Below are 17869 nucleotides of genomic sequence, written 5' to 3' on the forward strand. Positions count from 1 at the left end.
TCTCCAGTGAGGCCCCACGAAGCCCCACAGTGTCCCAGCGAAGTCCAGGCCCCGGTGCCCAGGGAGGGCAGCCGGGACGGTGAGGTTATTTCCTGCCCGCCCAGGGGCGCCGCCGGAGGACCTCTAGAATCTGCGCCTTGCGGTGCAGCCAGTCCCGGGGAGAGGGCTGCACGGGCGAGGGGGTGGGCCGGGGCACGAAGAAACTGTATCGGAGGCGTGCGCCCTGGGTGTGGCCGGCCACCAGCACCTGCAGCGTCAGGGGCTGGGCCAGCGGCCCGTGGCCCGCCAGCGTCTCGGAGGATGCAGTGGCCCCGCTGTAGCGCAGGCTGACAGCCCCGGGCAGCAGCACATCGGCGGGGGAGGGCACCAGCGTGTATTCGCCGTTGAGGGCGTATGAGCCATCCAGGAGCTTCAGGGCCAGATAGAGGCTGCGGGGCCCAGGGGCCGCCTGCTGCCGGACCAGGATGTGGGTGGCGCCCGCCGGGATGGTGAGCACATTGTTGTATCCTTGCCTGTGTGGGAGGAGTAAGGGCAGCTCAGCATCGTGGTCCTGGATGCCCTGAGCCTTCTGAGCTGGGTGCGTGTGTGTGTGTATATGAGTGTGAGGGAATGTGTGAGTGTGTGCATGTGTGCAAAGAGGGTTGTCTCCTCTGACCTCTGTGAGGTGTCCAGCCTGGAATCTGAGCTGCCTGTAACTGCCTCCTTGCTGAGCCCTGGCCCTCTACACCTGCTGCCCCTCACTGAGGTGCCTTTCTAAGCCCCGCCTCCTGGGGAAGTGTCCCTGCTGCCCACCCGGGCCCTCCCAGAAGCCACCCACACCTGCTGAGCAGGTGGGACGCTGACAGAACTGCTCCGTCCTCTGTGTCGAGTTCACATGTTATCGCCCAGGCCCAGCTTAGTGTCCAGGAAGGTGGGAGGAGGAAGTCGACAGCAAACAAACCTGAATTTTCTGAAGGAGCCAGACTGCTTGCTGCAGCTAGAAACCATCCCCACCACACACCATGCCACTTGTCAAACTTCTTTTTGGAGCCAATGACGCGGTCACAGCCAGCATGGATGCAGCGTCCCCTGGACACAGACCGAGGAGCTGTCCGGGGAGCAGGGGGTCCCATCTACCACCTGAGGATGAGAGGGGCCATGTGGAGGGCTGCTCCCGAGTCGGGCAGGGTTGGTGAGCCAAACAAGACCCGCGTCCCACCAGGGAGGGGCTGTGGATGGAGCGGGGAGGGAGCCCCAGACCCCTTACGGGATGAGAAGCAGAATACCAAGAACCACAGGGAAAGCCCCTGCCTTTGGAGCCTCTGTGTATCAGGCACTGTGCTGAGTGCTCTATAAATGAGCACATAAACTCACAACCACAACCTCAGGGTTCCAGCGGTGGGAACCCTGAGCTTCAAGGAAATTAGGAACATGCCCAGAGGTTAGACAGCTGGCCGGCGCCGCCAAGGTGGGAATTGCAGGAGTAGGAAACCTCCGTGGTACCATCCCAGGTGGCCGCTAGAGGGCAGCCAACCTGGCAGGAGTTCTCCCCAGCCTGGGGCGCGAGGGAGCAGGTAGGGTTGGTTCTTCCTTTTGCAGCCTTCAACCTGGGGCCCTGCCACAGAGAGGGCAGGCAGGGAGGGCCATCATGGTCTCCAGGCCTGTCCAGGGAGGGACTGGCCGTCCCTGAGCCGACAGGCTTGCTGTGATCTGGCGGAGGAGCCCATGGAAAGGGTCAAAGACACCCCAAAGGCCCCAGCTCGTGTTCTCACGATGGAAAGCACTGGGAGATGGGGAGAGAGAGGAGCCAAAAAGTGGGAGCAGGGCAGGCTCGCAGTGCCTGAGGGGCCACTTATCCAGAGTCTGTCTTCCAATGCCCACGGACCCTGGGGCTGGCCTGGCATGGCGGTGGGGATGCCAGCAGGCCTGGCGTCCTGGCCCTCACCCGTGGCTCCAGCACGTAGTAGTAACCCAGTGCCCGGGCCCTGGCAGGTGAGTTTGCCACTGGTCTCGGGTGGCCACACCCGTGTAGCGAGGGACCCAGTCCATAGGCCCTGGGAAGCTCTTGAAGAGGTCAGTGCGATGGTTGTAGGCAGCACACTGCTCCTCACGGAAGGTCAAGGCTTGCAAGAGGGGAAGGGATGGTCAGAAGCCCCTCTGTCACTGCTCCCAGCCCCTGCACCTCTCCCTTCACACCTCTAGACGGCTGCACCGGTGTCCCCCACAGACTGCCAGGGAAGGTCTGGAAGGATAAAGTCATTCCCCTCCACTGCAGGGACAGGCAGCACCTCCTTGGTCCCCACACTTTGTCCTGTCCCCCCTGTCCCCCAAGGCTCCCGTCCCCATGCCGCACCTGAGCCAGTGGGGCAGTCCCTGGCTGTTGCAAGAGCGGGAAGCGGGTACGGCGGCCCTCACAGTACTTGCCGCCATTCCGGGGGGTGGGCCGAGTGCAGTCCCGGGAGGAGAAGTGGACACCGCCCCCACAGCTCCGAGAGCAGGCACCCCACGGCCCCCAGGGACCCAGCCACCAGCCTGTGGGACCTGCAGAAGCACAGAATGGAAGGGTAGGGTACACGCACTCTCTCCTGGGCTCAGGGCCCATCCCCACTCCCCAGGCTCCACCCCCACCCTGGGGTTCTCACCTTGAAGTCCTGCAGCTGGTCCATGTGGAGGCAGCGGCCCCCCATGCAGGCCTGTGAGGGCCCACAGGGGGTGCCGTCGGCCCAGGGTGAGTGCTTGGTCGGCACATGGCGTGACCATTGAGATGGCCGGAGCACCAGAGGGCAGCACATGGCGGTGGCAGCTGAGGACAGTGGTGTGAGTCGGCCCGAAAGGTCAGCTGGCACTGGCGGTCAGCGTCATAGTCTTTGCCAGGGAAAGTCACAGGCAGATGCAGGGGGGCCTCTGGCTTGTCTAAGAGACAGTGTCCTAGGAGGGGTGCAGGGGTTGTGAAGTCAGCTGTGGGCCGAGGCATTCTAGTTGCCCTCTGAAAGCCGGGGCTCCCTGGGCCTGGGGTACCCTAGGATCCAACTCGTAGGGCTGGAAGAAGCTTTAAATCGCAGCTGCAATTTACTGGGTGCTTATTGTGTGATGAGCACAGGCTGTGTTCAGCCACCTATGAGACAGTTAGCACTGTCATGCCCATGTTGCAGATGAGCCATACGGAGCCAGGTAACTGACAGCCACACGTCTACACGCATCACTGACAGTCACACGTCTACACACGTCACTGACGGTCACATGTCTACACAAGGTAAAGAACAGAATCGGGATGGGAACCCAAGGGACTCCATCCTCCTGCCTACTCTAACCAACTGTTTCCCAGCAACAAGCCTGCCCACCTCAAGTCACCCTGCTGGGCTTGCACACCTCCAAGTTACAAGGCAGGCACCTCACCCTGTGTTGGACAGCGCGGGCCCTTAGCAGGTCAGCTCTAATTCTACTGCGCCAAGATTTGTCTCCTGCAGCTGTGCTACTTATCCTGGGAGGAGGTGGGAACCACACTAAGACAGCAGCACTTCTCACCCCCGCCCCCCGGAAGGTGGCCGAGGAGAGGACAGTGGGTGCAGGCAGTGCGCCTGCTTACCATAGCCGTGTCCAGGAAGTCAGTGATTGAAGCGGGCACTGCAGGGGGACCAGGGCTCCTCTGGGTCCACGTGAGCCATCACAGGAGCCATGACATGGCGGGAGGCGCTCCCAGGCCCGTTCAGACCCACACATGGCTTTGAGTTGTCATGGAGCATGTTTGAAGGACATGGCCTGTTGAGAGCAGAGGCCCTGCTGGAGTCCAAGGGTCCCAGCCCTGTGCCCTCGGGCTGCAGGGTCATCACAACCTGGTTGCAGCTGTGGGTGGCCAGACCCATCCCATGCAACCCACTCTAGAGCTCTGAGGGCTACTCAGTATGTAGCCCCCCAGGGCTCTGTCTCCCCGTCCCCAAAATACTCTCAAACCTGTCCCTACCCACTTGTCTTTGTGGACACATTCTCAACCCACACACCCCATCTCTGACCCTTGTGAACTCTCAGTACTGGGCCAGGCCCTCACACACACCACCACAGCTCACAGTGGGTTTCTGCAAAGCCTAGATGTTTTTTGTCTACACCAGAGCAGAGAAGGATGGCCCTGGACCTAGGCTCAGGGATGAGGAAGAAGAAAAAAAGAAAAGAGAAGAAGAAGAAACGGCTTGTAACCCCTATTGCACCCTGCTGAGCTCACTTTTCCCTCACCTCACCTGACACCCATCATCCATCCCAGACGTCCCATGGCCCCACCCCCGCCTTACCCAGCTCATGCGCAGCGGTGAAGGCCGACTGGAGCCCGTCATCCTCCACGGACAGCACAGCTCCGAGCTGGGTTCACAGACGGTGCCCACGTCAGCCATGCCCAGGGTTTCTGTCACAGGTGGAGACCCACACAGGTCCTGTGGAGGGGGATCATCGAAGATAAATGAGGGAGCAAGACACGAGAGTCCATTGGGCTGAGACCAGATCAGTGGGGACTTGGGCACTGTCGGGGCCCAGACAGAGTCAGTGGTGTGGGCAGGCCAGGCGCCACCCTGCACGGCTCCAGGGGCACTGTTTAAATCCTTCCACAGGGTGCTTCTGGGAGTCGTGCGGTGTGTGGCCTGTGGTGCTGGCAGGGCCTCACCTGGCGGGTAAATAGAACGGCTGTGTCAAAGTGGTCAGGGTCAGAGTCCTCCGGGCTGTTGAGTCCTTGTTGCCAGGCACAGAAGCTGCGCAGGGTCTGGGCAGCACTCGGCACCACTTGGGGTCCTTCCTCGCCGGGCGCCAGAATGACCAGCCGAGTCACCACCAAGTTGACAGGGTTGTGGATGCTTGGGTGCTTGAAGGCCTTGGCGGCAGCTGCCATAACTGTCAGCACGTAGCGCTTTAGCCCTGCACCGTGAAATGCAGCCATCTTGTCATCGGCCACCACCAGGGTCTCCACGAATCTACTCAGGGAAGCAAAGCGCTAGGAGAGAGAGGACAGAGGGTCGTGAGACTGCCTGCCACACCAGGGGTCACACCCCCCCTTCTTTCTGGGTCTGGAGCTCAGCAGAGCCAGCTGGCCCTGAGCACACCCTGTTGATTCCCCCACCCCAAAATGTGGTAACTGAGAAAACAGCTGTTGGTTCAGAGAGGGGAGGAGAAGGGGGTGCCACGTCCCAGAGAGGGCCGCCTGGGCCCCAGAGGTGAAAAGCTGCTGGGAGGGGCCTTGGGGCCCCCAGGCCTGAGTGTGACTGGGGCTTGAGGGCTGGGCCGCAACGTGTCTGCCCTGTGTGGTGGTGGAGGAACAATTCAGTCAGCAGCCAGGCGCGGGCCAGATCTCAGCGTGGCGGGTGTGGGGAGCGTCTGGTCTGGATTAAAGCTGGGGGTGGGGGGAGTAAAGGATGGAGCCTCAGGCAGCCTCGTAATCAGTGCCTGTGGGAGCGGACGGACCACGGCGTGTGGGACGCCTTTCCTCCCTGGGCACTCCTGCCCTGGTGTGCAGGTGGCCAGGACAGTTTAGAAGGCAGCACCACAAGCCAACCCTTTGGGCCTAAACGCTCATTTCTTTAGCTGGGTGTGTGTGTCGGGGGGCAGGGTGAAAATCAAATGTGGACACAGGAAAGAGTCAAGGCCAAGGGGCTGTTAGGACAGCCTGTAGCTAGGGGCCATGGCAGCAGGATGCCATGGTCAGGCAGGGGCTGGGGGGGCGGCGGGGGGGCGGGACGGCTCATTCCCAGCAGAGCCTCTGACCCACCTCAGGGAACCCTCCTTGGGGTCAGCGGACTGGCCAGGAGCAGGGGCAGGCAGGGAGAAGCCAGAGCTGTCCCAAGACAGGCTTGTCAAGGAGGAAGAGTGGTGCCCAGCGGACCCGGGGCTCAGCCGGACGGACCCCAGGGTGACCTACCTTGGCTCTGCGGGGGCGGGGGCTGGGGTCCCCAGGAGGAGCCTTGACGTTGCACATGGGGCCCTGGCCGCTGACAGGATGCTTCCGGCGTAGGATGTGAGCCCCAGGGCCCTCGGCAGAGTTCAGGGTGCCCGCCTCCAGGGGCTGGATGTGGAGTTCGGTCCCCCGATACTGCAGCACCCCTAACAGGGCCCCTCCGTCCCAGTGTAGAGATGCCACCGACTCCGGGTCTGCGTTGACGGTGCCGGTGAGGTAGGTGCCGGCCTCGGCCCCGCCCAGCCCCTCGGGTGCCCGGCCCAGGTACTGCACCGTCAGCCCATCGACCCGCACACCCGGGTCTTGCTCCAGCTCTAGCAGCAGCGTGTCCCCAAAGGCAGACAAGCGGCACAACAGCCTGGCAGGGATGCCCAAGCCAGGCGGGACGCTGCCGTTGAGCTTCTCTGGAAACACGATCTCTTCCTCTTCCCGGGGGAGGGGGCCGGCTGGGCTGAGGGCAGGAGGGAGACCAGCAGAAGCAGCAGCACCAGCCCGAGACGGCGGGCAGTGTGGGGAGCTGTGGACGGGAGCGGCTTCCCCACAGCCAGCAGTCGGCCAAGCGCCTCCCGGGGCGCACGTCTGTCAGGGACATGGCACAGCTGGCTGTGCTGGGAGGGCCTGAGGCTGTCCGGCCACCCAGTCTTCACGCTCTGGCTTTGCAAAGCTCCTCTGCAGCCTGGGGCTGGGCCTAGTGCCGGGGTCAGGGGCAGGGTTTGGTAGAGGGCCCCTGGGGACCTTCAGAGAAGGCAGGGAAGACTTAGCCCTTGGCTTGGGAGAGGTGCCTAGTGGCCTGGCTCCTCCTTAACCCTCGTCCTCTGCAGCTTCTCTGGCCTCCCCTTCTGTACGCCCTCAGACCCTGGCTTCGCCTCTGTGCCTTTGTCTCTGTCTCTTTCCTGTTCTCTCTCCCCGTCCATGTGTCTGCGGGTCTCCCTGTGGGTTCTTCCCACACTCCCCGCCCAGCTCTTTAAGCATCCTGAGGGCGCTGTGATTGGCTGAGCTGGAAGCCATTCAGCCAGCAGCTCTGTTGGTAGGACTCAGATGGGTGTCTCATTCCTTCCCAAAAACCTCGCTTTTGTCTTCCGTTGAGAAAAATGGGACTTGCCCCAGGGAGGGGGGCCTGTAGCAGCCGAATGGAGGGTCATAGGCGCTGGGCCAGCTGATGACAGGGCATTTGCCCAAACCCCACAGCCAGCTCTCAGCTGTCTCCCTATTTGGTAGACAGAGCCCCAGGAGGGTAGGAAGTCCGGGAAAGGGCCTGGCCTACATGCACAGAAAGGACCAAGGTCCCAGGAGAATTCTGGTATGGCCTCCCTTTTCTTGGGGCTCCCTCAGGCTGCCCTCTGCCCCTAGGGGCTGATTTCCAGAGCTGAGGAGAGAGGGTAGAAGCCTCAAGAGGGTGAACAAAGAAAGGAGCTAGCTCAGCATTGTCAGGACCAGAGACCCAGCAGCAGGAAAGAGTGCAGGAGGGTGTGAGACAGGCCAGCAGGAGGCAGAGATCAGGGAGTAAACTGCCCAAAGGTAGGGCATGTCAGCTTCAAACGGGCACACCTGGGAACGGGCAGAGGCCATGCCAGGCAGGAGGGGTAACGACTTCCCTTCCCAGGAGGAGGGTCCAGGGTGGTACCACTTCTAACTTCTCTCACTCAGGCTCTCCCTTACTGAGTAACCACTATCTGCCCCTCCAAAGCCTGGGACAGCCATTCCGCCTCCATTCCCCTCAGGGCTCCCCCTCCCCACTTCCTGACTCCCCATTTTCCTTGGCCCAGCGCCCAGTAGCTTCCCCCCAGGGCTCTTGGCCCTTCTCCTACCCGGCTCCTAACCAGAGCCCTCCTCCAGCCTCCCACCAGCCCACCCAGCACAGGAACCCAGACACAACCCAGTGCCGGGCCTCTGAGGAATCCCCACTTAGCTCCCAAGTCTGGCTCCACCTTGCCCTGAGAACCCATCGTTCTGGGAATATCTAGTCATCCTCTAGTTCTCATTTCCCTTAGACAGGGAGAGGATGGAGGCAGCATTGTGAATACAGGGAAATTAGGCAGCAACAGAAACAGGAACCGGTGCCTGAGATGGGAGAGAGCCCCAGGGAGGAAGAGGTGGTGTTGGGAAAAGGAAGCAAAATGACTCCGTCAGTTCTGGACTGGAGGAGGACTCAGCAAAGAGGTCTTGGGGATAGTCTCGCAAGCAAGGAAGTAAAGGGTTCAGAAGTAGGGGCAATGTCTGTTCCCCCCAGGCTACAGGCCACTCCCTCAGGATATCCCCAGGAAGGGGAGTGCTGGTCAGCAGTCCCCTTCCTTTCCCGGAGACCGACCACCTGCCCCTGCCCCATTTGTCTATTCGCTTTCTGCCTTGTCACCTCCTGCACCCCACATCATATCCACCAGGACACTTCCTTTCCCCCCGCCCTTCCTGCTCAGGTCCACTAGTACCTGCTCCAGTGCCCACTGCTTCCTGTGTCCAGCACCCCCTGTGACTGCCTGGTGCCCTGACCCTGGTCCTAAGTGGAGGGTTAGACAAAGGATGGGAGACCAGAAGGGGCAAGGGGCAAGAGGCGCTGTCACGAGGACTCTTACTGCCCCTTTCCACCCCCATCTGAGAAGAGGACAAAGGGGGGTGACTAAGCAGTGAGAGACAAAGGGCCTTGGAGTTGCCAGTAGCAGTGTGTGTGGGGGGGGTGCTGGCATCAGGGAGAAGGCACAAAAGATGCCCTGTCCTCGGCAGCCCCCCCAGGAGGCCCTCACCCTCGTTCCAGCTCAAGTCGCCCTCAGGGCCAAGCAGGCCCGAGTCTAGACGGACTTCTCTCAGGCAGGATTAGGGCAAATAAATGCAGCCCCCCCCCCAGTCACCATCACCCACACTTACTGAGCTCCAATGCAGAGGGGGACAAGGCCCAGGGGAGGGTGGGGAGTCGGGGCAGGAAGGCAAGGGGGCTGCCCAGTCCACCCTGGTCCCCTCGGTTCCCAGAGCCAGGTATGACCCCCGCGCTTTGGCACTGTTCCCATTAGGTCAACTCCCGCTAAAAGTCTGGCTTTCTCCTCTTTCTCCACAGCTGAGAATTCCCAGGGTGCCACTCTCCTGGGTCTGTCTGCCCCACCCTGCTGCACCGCCGGTGGGCTGGGTCCGGGGACCCTGTGCGGGGGAGATCTGGGGAAGGCTTCTGGCAGGCGGAGTGCGAGTGGGAGGGACCGCAAACTCAACGGGTGGCCCAGCTGGAGCTGGGCTTGGAGGCAGAGGCAGAGAACCGGAACTGGCCTCCAAGGCTGGAAAAGTCTGCCTCGTCCGCACAGAACTGGGCTCCGACTCCTGGTGGTGACTACATTTCTGTGGCACTGGCCAGGACTGAGGCAGGCTCAGGGTCAGGGTCAGGGTCAGAAAGTGGAGGGGAGGGCCTGACCCAGGATGAAGTGGGGTGTGAGGCATGTCTAGGGCGCTTCCTGAGGCTGCAATTCTGCAGGTTCTGGGAGCCTGGCGGACATCAGGGTCACCCATGAAGGCCCGCGGCCTCTCGGGGGTGAGGTGGCCCCCCCCCCGCACGCCCCGCGGCCGCTCCCATGCGGGGGGCCTAGGCCTCCTCCTCTTTCCTTTTATTTGGCGGAGCTAAGACCCCGCCGGCCCCACTTGGGTCCCCTTGCCTGACCCGTTTAGGACATCTGGAAATTAGCTGGCTTTCCCTGCTCCGAAACTTTTGGCTTCGGGAACGGGAGGTAATTGGCACAGCCTGGGGCCACCCAGGAGGGCCGGGGCGGCCAAGCGGGGGGGAGCGGGCACAGTCCAAGGGTGAGGGGCGCGCGAGGGGCCTGGCTGCCCCGGCACGAGTAGCAAGTTCCCGCCGGCTAACGCCTAGAAAGACGGTCAGGAGCGGTGGGAACAGCTTCCCTAGGTCCCGGGTATTTGAGCCACAGTGAAGCCGAGGCGCAGAACCCGGATGTTGTCAGGCTCAGGTCGGCGACCCTGCCAGCTTTCAAGATGGCGGGCCGCATTTGTGCCGACGGGCCAGAAGCCCACAAGGAAGTGCGCGGCGGAACTCCTCCGCCCGGCCCTCCTCCCACCGTCCGCCGCGGGCAAGATGGCGGCGCTGAGGGCTTGTGCGGCCTGCGGGGCGTCACGGCCCAGGTGCTGCGGCCAGGGGCTGGGCCGGCTACCTATTCGAGCCCAGCAGGTGAGGCCCGGGGCAGCCGTCGACGCGCTGTCCCCAAGGCTGTGGACTCCACGGCCCTGTGCCCCCTAGGAAAGAATGACCCGGGCCCGTGAAACCCTCGCCCAGGCCTGCCGTCTCGGGCTCCATCCAGGTGCTTGGCGCCCCGCTGTGGCGGAGGGGAGAGGGTCTTGAGCTGGTTTCGGCCCGGGTGAAATCAGGTGTCACCTTGCCTTATGCTCTTCTTGCTTCTGAACCCCGTCACGGGTGGGGTGCGACTGGTGAAGCTCTCCTTAGACGCTGTGGGCCAAGAGGAAAGCCCGCTGATGGGGTTCGATGAGGAGCGCAAACTGAGACCCTGAGACTCCCAGTGCGGCACTCGGGCCGTCTTTGAGCTGAGCCAAGGACCCCGTCTGTTCTCTCTCTCTCTCACATCAGTTGACCTTGAATCAACACCTGTCTTGCATTCATGTTGTCCAGGGCGGGGATTTGAAGGAGCCAGCATCCCAGCCTGCGTGCACAGGGGGTGATAGGTGAAGTGATTCTGGGACTAAGTTGTTAGGAGTGGAACCTGTGGAGTTCCAGCTTGTGCCGAAGCAACACTAACTGTGTGTCGGTTCGCGGCATTGAGGAATCCCAGGCAGCCTCACCTGGTGTCTGCCTGTCTCTAAGGGGATGCGAACGGAACAGGCACTGTTTCAGGCCGGTGTTTGGTGTCTTCTTTAACTCCCTAGAGGTGCTCGGCAGTGGCAGCCCGATGTGGAGTGGGCAGAGCAGTTCGGGGAGCCGTCATGTACCCCACCAAGGAAACAGCCCACTGGAAGCCTCCACCTTGGAATGGTGAGTGCCCAGAGCCCCTGTCCCAACCTGATTTTTGTGTTCTTGAGTGCTCTATCTTAGGCAAGTTTTAGTTCCCACCCTTTCTGTTTTCATCATGCAAGTCAACAAACATGATAGTGGTAATAGTATTTGGTCAAGTAGAGAAGGAAAGGAAGAACATTCCAGGAGAAAGAAAGCGTAGGTCACAGCCAACCCTCGGAGGTCCCTACCAAATTCCTATGTTTAGCTTCAGCTTTTCCCATAGGTTCAGTATATTTCCATCTCCCTTGCTAGACAGGGTGGTTTTCCCACTGGCAACCCAAATGACTTCCTGAATACAAACATTTCTTACTCCATCAAAACCCAGCTTTCCTTTTGACTTTCTGGTTATGATCAGTGGCTCTGCCATTCTCTCAGAGTTGAGACTTTTAGTCACCCTTCGGCTCTGTTCTCTCTCCTGCCCTCCATGTCTGTGTGCAGGCAAATCACCAAACCACGCGGCTCTTTCCTAATGTCTCACATCTAGTCACCTCTCTCTTTCTTATTCAGACTTACTGTGTGTTAGACCTTGATTATTTCCAGGAGTCTCTTCCCTGGCTTCCTGCCACTGATCTGCTCTCCCTGCAGCTGTCCTATACAGTGTCACCCGCCTTCAGCGTCCCCAACAAATCATTTTACCGTGTCATTCATTCTCATGCTCAAAAACCTTCAAAGGTACTTCAGTTACTTTTCAAAAACTTAATAGTAAAAGCAGCAGAGTGCTTACCATGCACCAAGTGGTCTGTATGCATTGTTTTACTTGTCCTTACTGCAGGCCTTGGGGAAGTGACACCAGTATTATTTCAATTTTGAGGAAATTCTGGTGCAGGGAGAGTACAGCTTGATCAAGGATGCACAGGTGGATTTGTTCTTGAGTCCGTCTGACTCCAGAGTCCATGGTGAAGAATTTGCGTTGAAACGCTCGCCTCTGGTCTCAGATCTTGGTTCTTCATTTAGCAGTGAATGAAGTGCCCACTTAATTGCGTTACTGTGAGGGTCAAATGAGATAGTGACATAAGCCACTTCCTGTAGCGATTGGCACATTGTGTGTCTCCCTTAGTGTTGTTATTAGTGATGCTACTGTCCCCACCGCCTGCCGTCACTAATCTTCTGCCTCTTGACAGGGAAGATACTTCCTCGTTTCTAAGATTGACCCGTGTGGATCCCATAGCCTGGGTGTCTCTTCTTCTCACTGTCTCTCAGAATCATTCCTGTATTTAAGAGCCAGCTCAGATCCTGCCTCCATGGAGTCTTCACACTGTTCTTTCTTTCTTTTCTTTTTTTTTTTTTAACATTTTTTGTTGTTCTTTCCTTCCTTTAAACATTGATGGCTAAGCCACTTCATTGGTACCTTGTAAATTTGACCTGTGTTACTAGTTTTCACATGTACTTATTTCCCAAATGAAATTGGAAGCTTCTTCAGGGTAAGAACTGTCATTAGTAGTGGTAAGAATTACAATACATGTCCTGATTGGTTGGCCGTCCATCAGATACCTTTGGAGGATAGTGTATCCTAGTGGTCAAGAGTGTGGGCCCTGGAGCTGAAAGGCCGACTTCTGTGCTGGGTCTGCCGTGTACCAGCCCTGTGAGAAAGCGTTTATCTTCTCCAGCCTCAGTTTCACCAATAAAATGGGCTTACTAATAGTACCTAGTACTTGTGGTTGTTGTGAGAATTAATGAAAGTAAGCAGAGTTCTTAGAGTAGTCCCTGGTAGACGATAAGGGCTATATAAATGTTATCTGTTATTACTGTTCCTTTCCAAAAGGTATTCTGGGCGACATGGAGAAAGGGGGTTCATGGTCCCTCCCATCACTTTAGATCTCCCTTCCCCCTTTTCCCATCCATGGTCTTCCTGGTCACCGTGGAGATTAGGGTACTTACGGTACAGCACGGTGAGATGGAAGACCTGTAGGGACGGGAAACTCCTTGCTGTCTCGTGGGGGTTCTCAAGGGAATTACCCCTTGACTCTCAACTGTTTCCCACTTCTCAGATGTGGACCCTCCAAAGGACACACTGGTGTCGAACTTGACCCTGAACTTTGGGCCCCAGCACCCAGCAGCCCATGGTGTCCTGCGCCTGGTGATGGAGCTGAGTGGGGAGATGGTGCGCAAGTGTGACCCTCACATCGGGCTGCTGCACCGCGGCACCGAGAAGCTCATCGAGTACAAGACCTACCTACAGGTGTGGGCGAGCACGGCCTGTGGCAGGACCTGGGGTGCTTTAGCCTGGGACTTGGCCTCTTTACAGTCCCCAAAACCCCAGGGGAGGAGGGTTTTGAGGAGCGGCCCTTTGAGGTTATCAAGATGGTCTTGGCTGGGAGGATGGACGGATGTGGCAGGGGACACGTGACTTAAACCATCTGGATTTGCTTTGTCCAGCAGCGATGTCCTGCAGCCTGAGTAACTCCCGCTTGTGCTGGCTGACTCCCAGCTTACACTCCCTTCACCCTTACTCCAGTGCCTCAGTCTCCCTGCTCACACCAGTACGTCACAGCCACAGTCCCTGGGCTCAGGGCAGGAGGACAGAGACGTCAGCTTCCTAGGATTAGCAGCTGATTCTTGTATCTTCCAGCTCTCTACGTTTGTTTTTGAAACACTCAGTGAGTCAGAGTGACTGGGAGGGAGTTTGAGACACAGTTTGCCGTTTTTAGAACTGTGACCCTAGTGGTGAGGGTTAGATTCGCAGGCATGGATCTGAGATAGGAATCTGCGCTTTTTTCCTTACTGTCACGAAGAAAGGTCTTGATAGCAGGATGACGGGGTGAGGATTTAGAACCACTGACCAGAAACGGAGTCCCCTGGAGAGTCCAGGCAGTGGTGTCTTCTGGTCGCAGAGTCCATGGAGTTAACATTGTAGCATGGTCCCACGTCACAAGGACGTCAGGACAAGAACGAACTGTCTTAGGGAGGGGCCCCTCCACTCCCTCTCCTTCCTGGAAGCCAAGGCTGGCCGACAGCCGGGACTTGGCTTCTTGGTTCCAGGGGAGGAGCGCCGAACCGTTCCCACTAGAAACAGACCGCACCCTTCCTGGCACTCCGTCCCCCATCTTCAGGCCGGTGCTCCCGGCACCGATGACCTTTCCCCTCAGTGTCTCAGAGGGGCAGTCGTCTTTGGTGTCTGGGGCCAGGGGGCTCTTGGCAGTGGTGTCACAGGACAGATTGTTACATTTTCAGGAATTTTGTGAGCCACTTTTTATTAGTGTACAATTTAATACGTTCTGTTAAAAACCAAGGCAGGAAGTACTGGAAAACTCATACTTCCTAATTTAACTGCGAGTTACTGTCCTGGGCTCCCGAGGTGTTTCCCGTCCTGTGTGTGGGGAGGGGACACCACACAGCGCTGTGCTGCCCTCTGGTCCCGCTCCGGAGCCTTGTAGGAGACTGGTGAACACGGCGGCCTGGGTCCCCTACCCAGCACAGTGCTGGTTATTGGGAGTTCCCTTCACCCTGCAAGGGCCTGGGGACTGGGAAGGCGTGTGCAGCAGCAGCTCCAGGCCTGTGACATGGGCCTGGCTCCCCGTCTTTTCAGGCCCTCCCGTACTTCGACCGACTAGACTACGTGTCCATGATGTGCAACGAGCAGGCCTACTCGCTGGCCGTGGAGAAGCTGCTCAATATCCAGCCTCCGCCGCGGGCGCAGTGGATCCGCGGTACGCCCGCCCCTGCGCGCCAGGCCCCGCTCCCCTCGTCAGGGTGGGTGCTGTGGATCCGCCCCGCCCCCATTGTGGGTACAGCACAGCCCCCACTCCCCTCCTGGAGGCGTTGAACCCAAGCTTAGTCTGCAGACCCCGGGCTCCGTCCGGAACGGCTTGTCAGACTGGCCGCTTGGCTCCGGTGCTTGTCTTCTCTGCACAGTGCTGTTCGGGGAGATCACTCGGCTTCTGAACCACATCATGGCTGTGACCACACACGCCCTGGACATTGGGGCCATGACCCCTTTCTTCTGGATGTTTGAAGAAAGGGAGAAGGTATGAGAGGAGGGAGGAGATGCGGCAGTGGGGAAGGTGTGAAGAGACAGGGAACGGGAAGGGACATAGGGCCACCACTCGGGGGAGGTGTGTGTAACCTGGGGCAGGTCCTTAGGGAGCTGTCAAGTGGGGTCGGTGGGGCAGCAGAGGCACGAGCAAGGGAGTGGACGTGGGGGGGTCACTGGTTCCCTGTGTGTCCTTTCAAGATGTTTGAGTTCTACGAGCGGGTGTCCGGCGCCCGGATGCATGCAGCCTACGTCCGGCCCGGGGGCGTGCACCAGGTGAGCGGTCCGTCGGCGCCCGCACCCGCCGTGGCCACTGGGGGGCAGCGCTGGCCTGTGGGGAAGGCCGTGCTGTGTCGACCCTGTGTCTCTGTGGCTTCTAGGACCTTCCCCTTGGGCTTATGGATGACATTTATGAGTTTTCCAAGAACTTCTCTCTTCGGATTGATGAGTTGGAAGAGGTAAGGTCGGAGTTGGTGGGGAAAACCCCTCCTTCTCCCCAGGCGGGCCTTACGGGCTTTTAGTCCCCAGTTGTAGAGAAACACAGAGGTGCTTGAAGGGGTCACGACGTTCACCCGCGTTTTCTTGACCAACAGATGCTGACCAACAATAGGATCTGGCGCAATCGGACAGTGGACATTGGGGTTGTAACAGCAGAAGACGCACTGAACTACGGTTTTAGGTGGGAGCAGCAGACTGGTCACCTTGAGGGCGGGGGATGCCAGCCCCATGTCTCGGCTTCAGCAACAGGGGCACCTTCTGTGCCCTGTTCTGAGTTTGTGTCCCCGGCTGGGGTTGTGGGGGAGGGGAGCGTGTCCCCTCCCGGCAGGCGGTGACCCTTGTTCCCGGTGTGCTCTCGTCAGCGGGGTGATGCTGCGCGGCTCCGGCATCCAGTGGGATCTGCGCAAGACCCAGCCCTACGACGTCTACAGCCAGGTGGAGTTCGATGTCCCCATTGGCTCCCGAGGGGACTGCTATGACAGGTGAGGCCCAAGCCCTTCTCGGCTCCGTGTCCCTCTCAGCTACTTTCTTCTCGGCTGCACTTCCCAGTCTCTGCTGTGTGTGTTACCAGAGGTGCTTTTCAAAGCACTTTCACACACGTGACACCTCACTTCCCTCTACCCTGTCCTCTGTCTGAGCTAGAACCGGTCAGGGCTGCGTTTTATCGTCAGGGAAGCTGACGGGCCTGGCCGTGCCGGTGCCGCTCACTCGACTGAGCTTCACGTTCTGCTCCTGTTCACTGACGCTGCACGAGCCTTGCCACAGTTTTGTGTTTGGGTTTCTGACCACACCTGTTCTGTGGCCCAAAATGTGCCTAAGGCTGCTTAAAGAGGGAAGTGCCATACGGCATGTCTGAGAAAACCCGGGAGACTCTGGGGAAGGACCCAGTGCTAGGATCAGAAGACGGAGGCTGTCTGGTGGCTGAGCTGAGCAGAGACGCTGCGCTGGGGCGAAGGAATGGGGACTTCTGGCGCTTCGCGGGTCACCGAGGGCAGCCTGCCTCCCTCCCGCCCGGCGCTCCCAGCCTGTCCCATCCACGTCAGGTACCTGTGTCGGGTGGAGGAGATGCGCCAGTCTATTCGAATCATCTCGCAGTGTCTGAACAAGATGCCTCCTGGAGAGGTCAAGGTTGACGATGCCAAAGTGTCCCCACCTAAGCGAGCTGAGATGAAGGTTAGTGCAGGAACACACGGAGGTCTTGGGAGAGGCCTGTGGATTTGGATTCAGTCCTGCTTTGTAGTTTTCCGTTTTCAGGGAATTCTCGGCGTGAGAGTCAAGTGCCGCAGCCCCCTTTTCCTGTATCTGCTCTGCTCATTTCTTGTCTCCATGAGGGTGGAGACGCCTCCTGTGCTGGGGAACAGCCTATGGGACACTTGGTGTCTGGCTCACGACGCTCCCATTTCCCTCCCTCCAGACGTCGATGGAGTCGCTGATTCATCACTTTAAGCTGTACACTGAGGGCTACCAGGTTCCCCCGGGGGCCACATACACCGCCATTGAGGCTCCCAAGGTGAGGAGAAGGCCAGGGGAGGGCAGTGGGCGGCCGGAGATAGGCGTCCAAATAAATGCAGGTCCATCGGGGAGAGAGGACGTGAGGGTGAATGGAGCTGCAGAGAAACGTGCCTTCCTGCTAATGGAGGTGGTCCCCTCTTCCTCGGTCAGGGGGAGTTTGGGGTGTACCTGGTGTCTGATGGCAGCAGCCGCCCGTATCGATGCAAGATCAAGGCTCCTGGCTTCGCCCACCTGGTAAGAACCACTTGGTGACGCCAGCTCCATAGATGAGCACAGGCGTGGCTGAGTGTGCTGGGGCGTTCGGGCCTTCCCTGTGGGCCCCCCGACACTGTTGCTGTCTGACTCTCTCCAGGCCGGTCTGGACAAGATGTCCAAGGGACACATGTTGGCGGACGTCGTTGCCATCATAGGTACGAGGCCCACTGTGTCGTGTGGATGCCCAGCCCAGGGCTTGGACCGGTTGGGGACAGAACCTGAACTTCCTGTTAACAGACTGAGCACGGTAATGAGCTGTGGCTCCTGGGTGACACCACTTCTTCCCCGACCTAGGTACCCAGGATATTGTGTTTGGAGAAGTGGATCGCTGAGCAGGTCCTGCCGGCTCGGTCTCCTGTCTGTGAACTTCCTGTGCGGGGCCTGTGGTCGTTGGAGACGGGCTGCGTGTGCGTGCGTGTGCGTGTGCGTGTGCGTGAGCACTGGGCTGTCTGACTTTCTGTGCTGGGAAGCAGAAACTGTAATAAAATAGCCGCCTTCCGGCCCCGGTGCCGAAACTCCTCAGCGTCTCGCTGTTTTTTTCGTTTTGATGGGAAACTCATTTGTTCACCCTCCACTTCTCTGTCAGACACAATTCTTAGCAATTTTTCCTGCTCATCCCCACCCCCTCCTCTGACTCTTGTCCTTTCCACTTCTCCATTCCCCATTTCCTCTTTTCCCCAAACCATCGTTTGCCTAAATTTGCTGCTCACACAAATTGGTAAACTCAAACCAA

At 59.1% G+C, this 17869-nt stretch overlaps 2 protein-coding genes across 2 annotated transcripts; one reads left to right on the plus strand and one right to left on the minus strand.

The window, feature by feature from the left end:
• Nucleotides 1–85: 85 nt before the first annotated feature.
• On the minus strand, nucleotides 86–8818 carry ADAMTS4 (ADAM metallopeptidase with thrombospondin type 1 motif 4). Its single transcript, XM_033092222.1, is given in 21 exon segments — nucleotides 86–512; nucleotides 941–981; nucleotides 983–1003; nucleotides 1005–1067; nucleotides 1069–1119; nucleotides 1925–1981; nucleotides 1984–2102; nucleotides 2333–2369; nucleotides 2372–2499; nucleotides 2502–2520; nucleotides 2622–2722; nucleotides 2725–2907; nucleotides 3566–3725; nucleotides 3728–3738; nucleotides 4263–4311; nucleotides 4313–4333; nucleotides 4335–4400; nucleotides 4628–4951; nucleotides 5873–6357; nucleotides 6360–6407; nucleotides 6410–8818. Coding segments are annotated over 21 exon segments (2502 nt in total). The 5' UTR covers nucleotides 6501–8818.
• A 997-nt stretch (nucleotides 8819–9815) lies between these two features.
• NDUFS2 (NADH:ubiquinone oxidoreductase core subunit S2) lies at nucleotides 9816–17654 on the plus strand. Its single transcript, XM_033092215.1, has 14 exons — nucleotides 9816–10064; nucleotides 10775–10880; nucleotides 12890–13080; nucleotides 14428–14548; nucleotides 14754–14866; nucleotides 15073–15147; nucleotides 15252–15329; nucleotides 15465–15550; nucleotides 15732–15851; nucleotides 16413–16542; nucleotides 16784–16879; nucleotides 17032–17115; nucleotides 17234–17291; nucleotides 17431–17654. The coding sequence occupies exons 1-14, from the start codon at nucleotides 9831–9833 to the stop codon at nucleotides 17466–17468; spliced, it is 1530 nt and encodes a 509-aa protein (XP_032948106.1). The 5' UTR covers nucleotides 9816–9830; the 3' UTR covers nucleotides 17469–17654.
• The last annotated feature ends 215 nt before the right edge of the window (nucleotides 17655–17869 follow it).

This window comes from Rhinolophus ferrumequinum, chromosome 22 (assembly GCF_004115265.2).
Source record: "Rhinolophus ferrumequinum isolate MPI-CBG mRhiFer1 chromosome 22, mRhiFer1_v1.p, whole genome shotgun sequence".
Lineage (NCBI taxonomy): Eukaryota > Metazoa > Chordata > Mammalia > Chiroptera > Rhinolophidae > Rhinolophus > Rhinolophus ferrumequinum.

What these genes read in the sequence shown, in the direction of transcription:
- NDUFS2 (XM_033092215.1), top strand. Translation starts at nt 9,831, where the DNA reads ATGTTGTCAGGCTCAGGTCGGCGACCCTGCCAGCTTTCAAGATGGCGG. An exon ending in GCGGGCGCAGTGGATCCGCG is followed by an intron (nt 14,549 to 14,753) that starts GTACGCCCGCCC and finishes TTCTCTGCACAG; the next exon opens with TGCTGTTCGGGGAGATCACT. An exon ending in CCGCCATTGAGGCTCCCAAG is followed by an intron (nt 16,880 to 17,031) that starts GTGAGGAGAAGG and finishes TTCCTCGGTCAG; the next exon opens with GGGGAGTTTGGGGTGTACCT.